The sequence below is a fragment of the Aptenodytes patagonicus genome, chromosome 1, assembly GCF_965638725.1.
Source record: "Aptenodytes patagonicus chromosome 1, bAptPat1.pri.cur, whole genome shotgun sequence".
Classification (NCBI taxonomy): domain Eukaryota; kingdom Metazoa; phylum Chordata; class Aves; order Sphenisciformes; family Spheniscidae; genus Aptenodytes; species Aptenodytes patagonicus.
The window spans coordinates 119,613,660-119,626,694 of NC_134949.1; the positions used below are offsets into that span (position 1 = coordinate 119,613,660).

At 45.0% G+C, this 13,035-nt stretch overlaps 1 protein-coding gene across 2 annotated transcripts in view; it reads right to left on the reverse strand.

The window, feature by feature from the left end:
* Positions 1-1,524: 1,524 nt before the first annotated feature.
* CYYR1 (cysteine and tyrosine rich 1) overlaps positions 1,525-13,035 on the reverse strand; it is a 62,402-nt gene continuing 50,891 nt past the window's right edge. For both annotated transcript variants that reach the window (XM_076352443.1, XM_076352451.1), the window contains exons 3-4: positions 6,852-7,009; positions 1,525-3,739 (exon numbers count right to left, since the gene is read on the reverse strand). In XM_076352443.1, coding sequence (XP_076208558.1) covers positions 3,606-3,739; positions 6,852-7,009 — 292 coding nt within the window. In that variant the 3' untranslated portion in view covers positions 1,525-3,605. The remainder of the gene's footprint in view (positions 3,740-6,851; positions 7,010-13,035) is intronic.

Genomic DNA, 13,035 nt, shown 5'->3' on the forward strand with positions numbered 1-13,035 from the left:
AAGGCTCATGGGACCGGGTCCTGTACTCCTGACACTGTGACCTTCCCTCTCTGCCTCCCCAGCTCAGCCTAGAAATCGTGAACCAAAGGCAGAGCAACCTGAGACCACAAGAAAATCAGTAGCATCTGGTCCAAGCATATGAACTGCCCGGGGCAATGCTACGTTCACTGACCAAATTAGTGATATTGTCCACTGCCAGGCAAGAAAAGCAAAAGATTGTTTGGCCTTTCCCAGCCACAGATTACATTTTTGTATTTTTTTCTTACTTTACAGTATGATGTAGGGCATGAGACTGAAATAAGTTGGTGTGACTAAGTAAAAACTCTTTGTACTAACCCACTCATCTGCAAGCTATTCATGTGAAACAGAATAAATGCCTACTGGCCGGCAAGATCTGCACTGCAGAGCTTTGAATATGGAGGTGTTGAACAAATTACATGTTTCCACACAAAGAAAATAACACTTAAGGTATAACAACACTTCAACTTTTTCAACTAAATTCAACTAATAAAACTTTAGTATTAGCAAATGCTCCCATTTGTTTATGCAGCAACTTCTTTGTTCTATTCCTTTACTTTTATAAATCTTTCTGACCCCTCCTTCTCTTTGGCTGTCTCAGTTTTCTTGCTTATTTTCAATGCAATCATCACCTCTTTCCAAAAAGAGGCGACTCTACTAGTTTTACCTAGTTTGCTGGAAAGGTAACACCTTTATGTTTTATGCCCTTAGCAAGGACAAGAGATGTGGTGTCCTTTGAGATTAAAATTAATGTCTGTTATAGCCCAATATATATGGATCTGCAGAACATTAATTAACTTACTAAAATCAACATCCTCATTAGTGTTTCCATATCAAACAAATAGCTCGCTATCGCTATGAAATTCTCAAATTGCTATTTCCATAATTTTCCTCTGGAATAAGCCATGTATACACTGTAGGTACGTCAGTCACTGTGACCATTATGCAACATCATCGGAGGCAACACGCAATCGCAAAGCTGAGAAACAGAGGACTCTGTGATCCAAGACTTTTAGTTATCTTCCAGAAATGCCTTTTTATTTAAGAAACCTGCTTTATAACTTGTTCTGACAAATGTCATAGCTGGAGAAATTCTTCCTCTAAGGGAAGATTTATGATCTATAGGATAGTTTTCTTTCTCTGTATTTTTCCGGAGACTGGATTCATCAAATACAAACTGTGCTTTGATTTGTGTGTCTGCTGTTCAGCACAAAGACATGAAATACAAGAATGGGAGAAATGACAATACACGTTACCTATAGGTAACTTTTGGGCACAGAAATATCATCCGGTGTGATCAACTGGAAAGTGCTGAGGTACTAGCGTAGAATGATGTGGTACAAACAGGATTTCCTGCAGAGAAAACCATGCTCGTTCTGTTCTTCACGCTGGCCACCACGTTGGCAGGCACATCAATACCCCAGTAGATGGTTTTGAGTAGGGACTGCCAAAACACCGCATGCAGAAGGTTGCACGTCATGGGAGGATTTCAACTGAGGAACATCCGTCTCTTGAGAGGCCATGGTACCAGCTGAAATGTCACAGGACATAGCCCAGAGCAGAACTAATTGTAAGGATAACCTAGTTCAGGAGTTGTCACCTCTGAACAGCAAAACAGAAATGAGAATATAACTCTCCTTGGAGAAGACTCCAAGGAACCAGCAGCAACCAAAACCTGTGACGCAGCTCAGCTTTCCTCTGACTGCATTACAAATGCCTAGGTAGCTAATGGGCCCGTGACTCACGGCTCAGTTTGGCCAAGGGCCACAGCACAGAGCTTCTGAACTTACGGTGGCGAGGACTGAGGCCATTTGCGCTTTCAAGTGGGATTTCAAGAGAATAAGCTTAGTCAGACTGGAAAGGACAAATACAATCACAAAATCTGAGCAAGAACAGTCAATAAGGTCTTGTTTACCAGAAAACCTCTGAGTAACTTTTGTGCTCAAAGTTAAAAGGTTGCTTGAGTTCTTCTCCGAATCAGGACCAAATGCCAAAAATATCAGACGTAGGGGGTGATGAGAGGTTGTCAGTTGACCTCATTTGGATATGGTACCACCTTTTGCAAGCTGTTTTTTTATTCATTAATACACTGATACACCTGGAAAGAAGATGAGGGCTACACTGGAAAATATTTAAATGTGTTCTGATCTCCGGGAATCAGCGGTAAGCTGTAGTCTCTCCCTCTGAAATGGACCTGATGCTGCGTCCTGAACTCTAGGTGCTGTATTTTTGTCACCTTCCGCTATTTTGGCTGTAGCATTCTCAAACTGCCCAGCCACCCAACTCAAACTAAGGGCGTTCAGCAATTTTAAATCCCTAAAGAGAACCACTGCCTTTGTGGTTCGCATATAAAACTGAGAAAAATACTAGTCTTACCATCGAAGGATGATGCTTTAGGTAATGGGATACCCTATTCTGAAGTCAAATAGCTGCTGCTGAATTACAGTTAGCCCCATAAGTATATGGAACATTTTAAATCATGAAGGCCTGTACTTTACATAGTAGAGATTAAGTAATTTTGAACAATATGTGTGACAAATGCAAAAAATATTATTTGGTGAATTACAGTTTTAAAATGCCCAAGACAACATTCAAAAGTAATCTGATGCTCACAGTCCCTCTGCTCATCTCTTTGGTTAGGCTGAATATCATTATTATTGGTAAACAATATGATTTAAAAAAAAAATAGTCTTTACAAAATCCAATTGAAGACAAATCTATGATATCTTAATATTTGGTTTGTATTTCTTCTCCCACTTGTGAGTTTTCCTGATTCAGTATTTTTTAAAAAAATCAAACTATCATTTGCTGATAAAAAAGGCATTGTAGCGTATGTCCAATGTATACAGTATTTAAGTCCAGGTAAAAGCAAATCAGCTATAAATTAGTGTATTTCACATATAAAAATGCTCTTTATGTTTACATTTCAGGCCACAAACTAGTCTCAAACTGTTTAAAAGTAGGCACTTAAAACAACCTGCACTTGGCCAAAAATAATATCCATCATTTTTTGGTTACTGAATAACTCCAACAGCACTTCTCTTGATAATATGCTTATGAGACCAATATGCACAGCTGCTCATCAGGTATTATCAGCCTGAAGTAGAAACTGAAAATAGCTTCAGTCTTTCTTGTTCTTCCTTATTCCCCTCATTTCAAGAAAAGGCCTAACACATGCTTGAAGACAACAGTTGGGAGTTTTCCCCCAAAATAAGCCCCAGCAGCTGCCTCTTGTGCTTTCGAAACAGCTTGTTGAACTGTTTGTACCACTTGCGTGTTCTTACATGGGAAGACCCCCACTCCCATGTGCTGTAGCGGGCTGCAGCTGAAGCCAAGCACTACTCATCAGGCACTGACTTACAGGAACTGTTTCTTTGGTCACGTGCTGTTTAATCATGAAATGTGATGGTCCAGAGTGGACAGTATTTTTGTTCATCCTGAGCCATGGCAACCCTCCCAGGTTATTTTAACGCCTGGCCATATGTGTTGATGCAGACCCCATCCTATTTGTCCCTGAGCTGACAGTATTTGTTCCAACAGTGCTGGCTGTTTCAACAGGCAGTTAATATCCATGTGAAGCCATGTAATTATTTCCCTGAATATCCAGGGTAAGGAGGGGGTGGGGGATACTGTATCGAAGTCTGTGGAGTTGGAGTATAAGGTGGAGGTAGGTCAGCTGGGTACTCCATTTCGTATTCGTAACTGTATGGTGGTGGAGCCACTGAAATGGGAGAAAAAAGAAGACATAGATAAAAAATCTTTTTTTCAGATGCAGGCCCCCAAGTATTTTCTACTTGACATTCAGACTTCCATACAACAGATGTAAAGTCTCCTGGCAATGCACCCACTTTTTTTTCAAACTGCCATTATACAGTCACTTTATGTCAATGCAAGTCCTTGCTTACTGCCCTTTCCTTCACTGCTTAGCCGTGTGCCCACCGACATGTTGTGCTGGTAACAGTGTTTGAGTGGCCATATAGCAGATGATACCAGGGTGATGTGGCAGAGTTAAACTTTTTCAGGGGAGGAAGGTTGGGTTTTTACCAGATCCATTTTCTTTCACCCCCTTCAGCAACAACATGGACTTATGTCATCTCAAATTGACGGTGTAGCCAGGGCCTTCGCTGATCTCCACAGACCTCTCAACCACCCTCTGGATCCCCAGGAGATGTGTGCTATGCCATGCCATGCCAAACACGGCTGAAAGCTCCTCACTGCACAGCAGCGTCGCACCTTCCAGGGCAAATGCTGGACATCTTCCCAGATGTTCCCAGGGCTTGGGCTGAGGAAGAACAAAGCTTTTGCCTTGTTTACCCCAACGGAAACATCTGAGGAGAGCCCTGCATTTGTAAACTGGGTCAGGCATTTAGGAAACAACAAAAATATTCACAAACAGCTGAAAACATTTTCTCAACTACTTCTAATAACCTCTAGAGAGGAAGGATTAATTCAGTGATCATAAAGACAGTAAATGCTGCAGAATGATAGCACGGTAGGAACCAAAGTCTCCATATCAAGACCCCATTAGAGTAGTCTCTCCAAATTTTAAGGTCCAGAGTCTGCTTCTTCTCTGTTCATGTCACCATGGATGCTTTCCTATCCCCTCCCTAGATGTCTCAGGCAGACTGGCAGTGAAATAGCAGTTGAATAGACAGGAAACAGAAACCTAGGATGTTCGTGATGGGGGGAAGAGTCGCAAATCCCAGTGTGCCATGAAAAGCACTCCCTGCTCTCTGAAAACCCAGCTGCCATTTGTGGCTGAGGCCAAAGGAAAGGCATTCCCTCGCTTGCTGTTCCTGTCCAAAACAGGTAACGGTGGGGGGGGCGGGCAGGGGGGCATTGATCACAAACCCTGCAGCCAAAGCCAGGTCAGTCATTACACCAGAAGTGTTCATGACAGCGGGGAACACAGAAATAATTTCAGAGCTTCCCCATCCTCTAAAAAACTGCTGCTGCTGAGAGGAAGAACTGCTCGAACTAATGTTTGCACCAGGAACGGGGAGCATGCAGAGTCAAACTGCTTGGAGGTGGAGAGATATGGATGAGTCATTGCAGGAGCAGACTTGGGGAGGAAGAGGCGACAGCCCTGGAGTCTTCATTTTCCTCTTGTTTTTACAGCTTGCAGTGACTATTAGATTCTGAAGTAGCTCTTCAGCAATTCATGGTTGAGAATATTGCAGTTTTCTTTCATTACTCATCTCTCTATGCAAAACAATGTTGCAATGATTAGGATGATTATAGGTGGTTTTAGTTTAACTGGAAAGTAAGAGCATGAGGGAGAAAACAGACACTCAGAGCAGTGAATGTGATAAAGGAACACATAATAAATTGCATAGCTTGCCTATAAATATACATAATGCACCTGGGGTTTGCTGCAACCTTTGCAACAGGAGGGAATATAAAGGCAGGGGATCTCTAAGAGTGGGATGAAGGGACTTCATCCATGAAACACCATTGCCTTTTATTACAGTGAACTCTAAAGTTATCCCAAGGCAATCGCTCCTGGATTTGTAATTAACAGTGTCACTGAAGCAGAGACATAGCTGCATAGCATAAACACCATTATGCTGCTTCCAGGGTCAGCTTTGCTCTTTAACAACGTGGCCACTTTCTTGTGGTGGGGAGCCCAGATAAATGAGCCTTGCAGACCCCAGATGGCTCAGTGCAGATCCACCTTTGGTGCTCCTGTACCACAATCCTGGACTGGTGTGAGTTGACAAGTGCGGTGCAGAGAGTGGCTCTGCACAGAGCTAGCTCAGGTACAGCCTGATGTACCAGTTCCCACTCACTATGGGCACAACTGCACTGGAGCAGACCCATGAGGGGTCCCTCCTGTCCCCTGGGGTGCCCCAGAGCCTGTGACAGCTTATTAGCTCAGTGCCAGATCTGACTTAGGCTCCGTGACTCCCCTGGTGCTGCCCTGCACCTAAAAAACCATTACACCAAAACAATGTAAACCCACAGACAAGCCTGCACTGAGCACATCCAACACTAAGCTAGAGCTAACAAGCACTGCCAGTTCTCAGCTAACTTTGACCAAGGCAGAACGGGCATCTCTGCACCGTGCTCCAAGTTCCTATCAGTTCAGGCACGGTGCCAGGCGGATGCAGAGAGCTAGCTCGGATCCAGCACCACGTGCCAGCCAGCAGTCCCTCCTGGGACACACAGCAGAGAACACACTGCAAAGACGCGTGTGTGCCTTTGTAGAAGTCATCTGGGATCCCGCAGCACTCAGTAGGGCTTGTGAGCTCTGGCTGAGTACCAGCCAGCTTGGGCTGCATTAGACTCCACATGGCACCACTCGAAGCCTTTGCGCTATGATCCACAGACCTTATTGTCCAGGTTTTCCCCTCTCTGTGGTATGCCAGGCCCCCATTACATCGGACAATGAAAGGGAACTGACTGCACGTGAACAAGAGCAAATACAAGAACCAGAACACAAAAGAAGAACAACTGATCCGTTGCCAGAGAGCCTCTGGCACAGGGAGAAGGTCTATCCTGCACAATGCAGCACCGCCCTGAGCGAGGTCTCAATGTGCTACTGCGGGCACCGCAAGCCATACAGCTGTGCGAGTATGGCACCCCGCCAGATCTCATTAGCCCACTGAGTAGCTGAATAAATTAGCCCAGGCAGAGTGCTGCACTGACGAACACTGCGCATGCTGAGCTGTCTTGCGTTTCTCAGCAGGGAGTCCTGCCGTTCCCCTCCGGACTGAGAAGAGACGCCTGCTGTATTCACATCCCCCATTTACTGCGGAGCCATTAACTATCCAAAGATACACTTCTACCACGAATGCAGGCACTCTTGCAGGGGTGCCATTTCGCTTCCTTACCTGGGTACGTGCTGATAGCGTTGATGTGTGTAGTTCGGATGACCCCTACTCGAGTCCCACGGTTGTTCTTCATGCACATGCAGATACAGATGGCGATCCCAGCAATCACTCCCATTATAAATACTATACCGAAAACAATTCCAGCTATTGCTGTGCCTCTGCAAGGAGAATGGAAACATGCAGTCAGTCTCAGCCAAATAATGTTTACAAAACAGAATTTTTTTCTCGGGAGTGGCCCTCGTTTGAGAAAAAAAGTGCATATTGATTGCTGAAAATGCTGCAAATTTTGATCCACCAGGGCATCTGAATAGAAGAAATGAAAGATTGCCAAGACTAAACTGAGAAACTCCTTCAAAGTCGCCTTTGCAATCATGCCAGATCACTCTGCTGATTTACCCTATGTTAATTCCTCCCATTCCAGGGCCTTCTGAATTCAACAACTTTTAAATATTACCAAGAATAATTTCTTCCCTTTCCCCTCATCACACAAGACTTTTTTTTCCTAAAGCCATTGGTATGATTTTCTTTTGAAAAGAAAGAGTAAGTTATCCCCAGTAATATATTCCAGAAGCATCCCAAAGCGCCTGCATACTGTGCTTCCACAGAAACGGTTTTGTCATTGTTTTATCTTAGGTCAAAAAGTCCTTCTGCTGTGCTTCTGAGCCCACAGATTAAGGAGAGCCTCCTCTTCTTGAGGATGAGCAGCAAGAAGCAAAGCGAATGCCCACTCTTTCACACTGCTGCTGCTGCAGCCAGCATAAGTATTTGAGGCTTAAACGATTTCTTTTAAACCGGTCCAAAGGAAAGAATTTAGCTCAGCCCCTGAAGTAATGAATCAGACTTTCCTTGAAATTATATAGAGAAAGGAAAGGAAGCCTTATTGCACTGACACACGGGAGAAAAACCTCACCAAGAGGCACTGAAGAGCTCCCAATAATAATGAGGGCAAAATCAGCCTTTCTGATGAACCCTAGTTCACTCAGGTTTGTTGTCAGGCACAGGCAGTGAAGCATATGGTATATGAAAGATGGTATTTATAGCCTGCCCTTTCATGAAAAAAACCCAGTGACTTGCCAGAAATAGTCTTACTCTGTGCATCTCTTCATCTTCCAGCGAAGATTTCAAATAGCAACCTTGCTGGCAACTTTTTTACAGGACATTTTAATCAATCCAAACTGATAGTTTGTCAACATGAATAAGCTGCACTAGGAATTACTGCAATGTAGAGAATAAAACAGGCACTGCAATACTACAAAGACAAATATTAAAAGGAGTCTAAACCATAGTTTAGCTTCCCCATGCAAGCATGGGAACACAGAGGCAGGCCTGATTTTCAAAATGCTGATAGCCTACTGGCTTCCAAAAAGTCAGCAAGAGTCAGGATGGACTCAATATTTGAAAAATCAGACCTTCTATTTAGGAACCTAAATATGAGTTTAAGAGCTTGTTTTTCGGCCCCAACTATTCAGGAACTTGGCCAAGATTTGTAGTACAATTACTGAATTGTATAGCATAAGTAAACACAGACAATTTGCTGTCTTACTAAAATACACTGCCAGGGAGCTAAATTGCTCTCTGCTGTTATGCAGCAATGAATGAAGAGTGTGCAGGGAGAGTAAACCTGTTAATATTTTACAGAATATATAAAGGCCTAACTTACAAAACCCTAACTCATGGCAGCAAGCACCAGGCTGTAAAACCAGTAGCTCAAAACACTGATGTGATCAAGTGCTTTGGTATTAACCACCATGAGTAACTAAGAAACACCTCCCCACCCCCTCCACATCCCCGATAGTTTGCATCTAACAAAAAGATAGTCTGATGCTCGTGGAAGACGTGACCAAGAGACCTCCAGTTTTCCCATCCTGCTCTCCCTGGGAACATTATCTCTACCTTGAGAGAAACTGTCGATGAGAAAACAGTTTGATTCAGGAGACACTTTAACACAATACTCTCTTCATTCCAGGAATTTTTCTTACAATATCACAATTTAAAAATCAGGCATAATGCACGGTACCCCTATTATAAACAACAGTGAATCGCTACTGCTTTTGCTACATCCACTTAGTGGATGAATCACTGTGCCCTTCGCCAGGAGGGCTGCATCGCAGAATTGTAGGGAACTCTGTTACACTGAAATAATCCCTCTCCCAAGTGGAAGAAGCAGAACCAGCCACTGCTGACCACTGGCCTCAGGTCCTGCATTGCATTTCTGCTTTGTACACGGTCCACTGCTGCCTAGCTCCTGCATCCCAGGTATGCTCTGCCTGGCTGATCTGCTCAAATCCCAGAAACCACAACAGTTTCTTGCACTTCTAACCAGCTGCACCCTGCGGAAAACCCATCCTCCGTCCTAAAGGCTGACAGAAGCAGGTAACACACAGCACATGTTACCTTCCCAGTGCTAAATTAAAAGTTCTACATTAATAAAGCCCATTTTAAACACAGTTTAAACAGAGTTTGTCTCAGCTGTCCCCAAAGGCAAAGGTGTCCCATTTGTTCTAGAAGTGGTCAGCCAGATGCCATTCGGTCATCTGCTCTGAGCGATGGGTTGCACTCTTCATGCGCCAGTGCCTACCGGACACCCCAGCCTCATACCCAAAGCCCACTCTCCCCTTCTGCATGAACAGCGACTGCTCCAAAGCAGTATCACTCCACTAATTTAAATGATGATTCTGTGGTACTTTACATAAGAAGTATTCATAAGGAAAGGAAAAAAGATGACAAAAGGTCTGATACCATCTTCAAAAGGAGTTTCCACCTTTCCTGAGATATTAAGCAGATACTTACACACCTGCCAGCTTGCTTTGGGTGACAGAACTGAGATCCAAGGACTCACTTACAGCCCTATAGCTTTCCCTAGTGACTCTTCGGCAGTGTTGGCTGACTGGCACTATCTTGCCTCTGCAAAGAAAAAGTGGTAGGGCAAGACACAGCTGTAGAAAGCCCATCTGCGTCTGCCTGCATGTGAAATTCAGAAAGGCCTGAGGTCCACTGGCGAAACTTCCAAGCTGGAAAAGGCCTCTCAGTCTAAACACAACCATACTGGAAAGCAAAAATCTTCTGTCGGGCTAGCAAACCTGGGTCAGTAAGCCAAATAAGGAACGCCAGCTAAAGAATTCTTTTGCTGGTCCCCATCGTAGCTCCTGTTGGTACAGCCATGAACCAGAAACAAAAATGGTCACCAAAGAAAATATTCACCAGCTTAGCTCTGCTGACAAAACTGGTAAGTGCAAGTCTTACTCATGGTTCTGAAATCAGGACAAAAACCAGTTTAAATAGCTAGACCCACCGCTGCTCATGGATTCAGGTTTTCACACTGCAGTGGTAAATTTAGACCACCTATGGATAGTTATGCAAAGAGAGCCTGAGATATGGAGCAAAAGATGTAGGTCACTTTTTAAATGCGGTTACAGCCTGACTGAGTACCAGCAGAAAGGCGCTCGCTGGTCTCCGTGGGCTTCAGATCAGACCCAGTGCCACGCACGTGAAACTGTTCCAGGAATTGAGTGTTTGAGTTGAAAAGGATCTGTTTGAGAGGACTTCAGGAGATGTACTCTCCCAAATATCTATAACAGAATATATATAACACTATACCACTCTCTGACGGTGAGTCAAAGCGTAAACCCATCCTGATTCAGAGACCTGCAGCCCCTGCCACTCACAACGCCCCCCAGTAAAAGTAGGAGCACTCTGCCTCTGAACATCAGGCTTCTCAGCACCAAATCCTGGCAGGACGACGGTCGTGCAGTAGCTGTTCTGGGCGCACAGCACAAAAATAAATGCTCGTTCTTTTTGTGGAAAGCCTGTGGTATGACTAGAACGTATGAAGAAAAATAAGCATGTATTTTTTATAAAATGGCAAAGTTTCTCTTCATGCTATTAGATAGAAAATAGATATCCTATCAATAAATGTCCCTTATTTTATATTAAAAAATGCTTGCTTTGTCTCACCCTCACTGATATTTTAGACTTCTGTATAGAGACACAGAGGCGTACAGAGATTTTTCATGCTATCACCACTGCAGAGCTGTTCAAGGGAAAGTGCCTAAGAGAAAAAGGACACTGTAAAGCAAAAGTAGACCTAGAAACCACACAGCAGAGTCACATAGCAACTAGGAAGTTTGAAATAAAGGGAAAACTTTGAAAGGGAACAATTTGAAGGAAAACATTATGCAAAGTCCTTTACAGAAGCAAAACCAATGAAGAGAAAAAGACTGCCACAGAAAAACAATGCACAGAAAAGTAAAGATGGAGAGGGAAAAAAACAATTTTAAAGCTGTGGAAATGTCAAGAGAAATTGTTGGGGTAAAAATCAGATATTCAAAGCAGCAGCTTTCCACCTGAGTTTAACAACTTCCTGCTGGAAAGAATATAAATCTCATGCACAGCTTAACATTTCTGGCCCAGCAGAACCCCGTGCAGGGGATCAGGCCGTTTGCTGGGTGGCACCAATGCCTTGGCAATGCTGGAGCCAGGCAGGGCTCTCACCACTCTTGTAGCCGGCACGGCTGAGGTGCCTGGGGTCAAAGAACCTGTCCCTCGGGGGAACCGGTAACTTGGGTGTTTTACATAAGTGGCAGAGGCGTCACCAGCGGTTGCTCCAGCCTGCGATGGCTAGGCTTGAGATGACTGGAGAAAAGGAGAGAGACTGAAGAGCAGCCCTGCTCCTTCAGGTCTTAATGAGTGGGAATGGAGTTCATTTAGCATGCCTTTCCCCTCCAGAAGGCAACTAATTTGGGATTTAGGCGAGCAAAGTGGATGTCAAATTTGCTCAAGATGAATACCGCCTCCACAATCATCTCCACTTTGGGGACAACGGATCTTGGAGGCCTAAAAATCTTACGGCTCAATAGGTTAGTGTTTCCTGAAGGAAGAATGACTACTGAATAGGCATCAATTTTTAAATGCATTGTAAAAATTTGGGAGCCAGGTATACATGGCCTGCAACGCGGTATGGCAGGGACTTTGTAGTCCATTGGCCTCCGTTTTTCTTTCTTGGGTTCTGCCCTAACTTCACACGTGGTATGGCGTGAAGCATAAAACTTTGCCGGGGAGCCTGGTTTATTAGTAGAAAACTGCAAAGAAAAAAACTTTGTCAGCTTTTCCAGAAAGCCCACAGACTGTAATGCAAAATGTTTTAATCCCACCAGCACCGAGACAGTCCCTCCTGAGTCTGCACGCTCCACCCCTGCTTCCCACCCAGGGATCCCCAGGAAAGTGCACTGCGGCCGAGGGATGCTGCGCAGCATGTCCCCCTGCCCTCCTCCTGCCTCCGAGGTGTCCTCAGCATGGGGGCATGCACAGGTGTGGCTCCAGTTATGGGTCAGGGCAAACCAGGCGAGGCACAGGGGGACGGATGCCCGCCAGCCCGGCCTCGTTGCACCAGAGACCTCCAGCCACATCCTTGCATCCCAATGCTGCTTCAGCCTCCCCCCAAAAGCCTGCTGCTGAGGCTTGGGTTGCCGTCCTCCTCTCACACTAGCACTCATGCCTCAACACCTGCCTCAGTGTGCAGGGAAAGCCCCAGCTGCTGGCACCATTCTCCTCCAAAGATGCCGTGGGGACAGTTCCCTGTTGCACATCCTCCCGCATCCCCACCGAGCAGCACCCCTTGCCCCCTGGGTGCCTTGGAGGGAGTGGGTGCTGTCTGGCGCTCTGCTGGCTGTCCCTGCACCCCCAATTCTTCAGCTTTGGGTTGTACAACCCTCACACCCCTGCCCTTCTTGCATTTGTTGTCCTTTACAAGCAGGCGGTTTCTCTCGATTCCTGTTTTCCTTTAGCCCTTTCCCTCCCTGGAACACCTTTAAAGGCTTTCTTAAACTGGAGAAGCCACTAGGGGCAAGTAGCCAAAATGATGCCTCAGGAAGAGCATAAGAAAAGGGAGAAAACTTTCTCTCCTGGCTTCCTTCAATGATTCACAGCTCAGCAACTTTCTGACCCAGACAGGTTGGTTTGTTTTTTAACTATCACTCAGTGGATTTAGAATCATAGAATCATAGAATAGTTTGGGTTGGAAGGGACCTCTAAAGGTCATCTAGTCCAACCCCCCTGCCGTGGGCAGGGGCATCTTCAACTAGATCAGGTTGCTCAGAGCCCCATCCAGCCTGACCTTGAATGTTCCCAGGGATGGGGCATCTACCACCTCTCTGGGTAACCTGTTCCAGTGTTTTACCACCCTCAG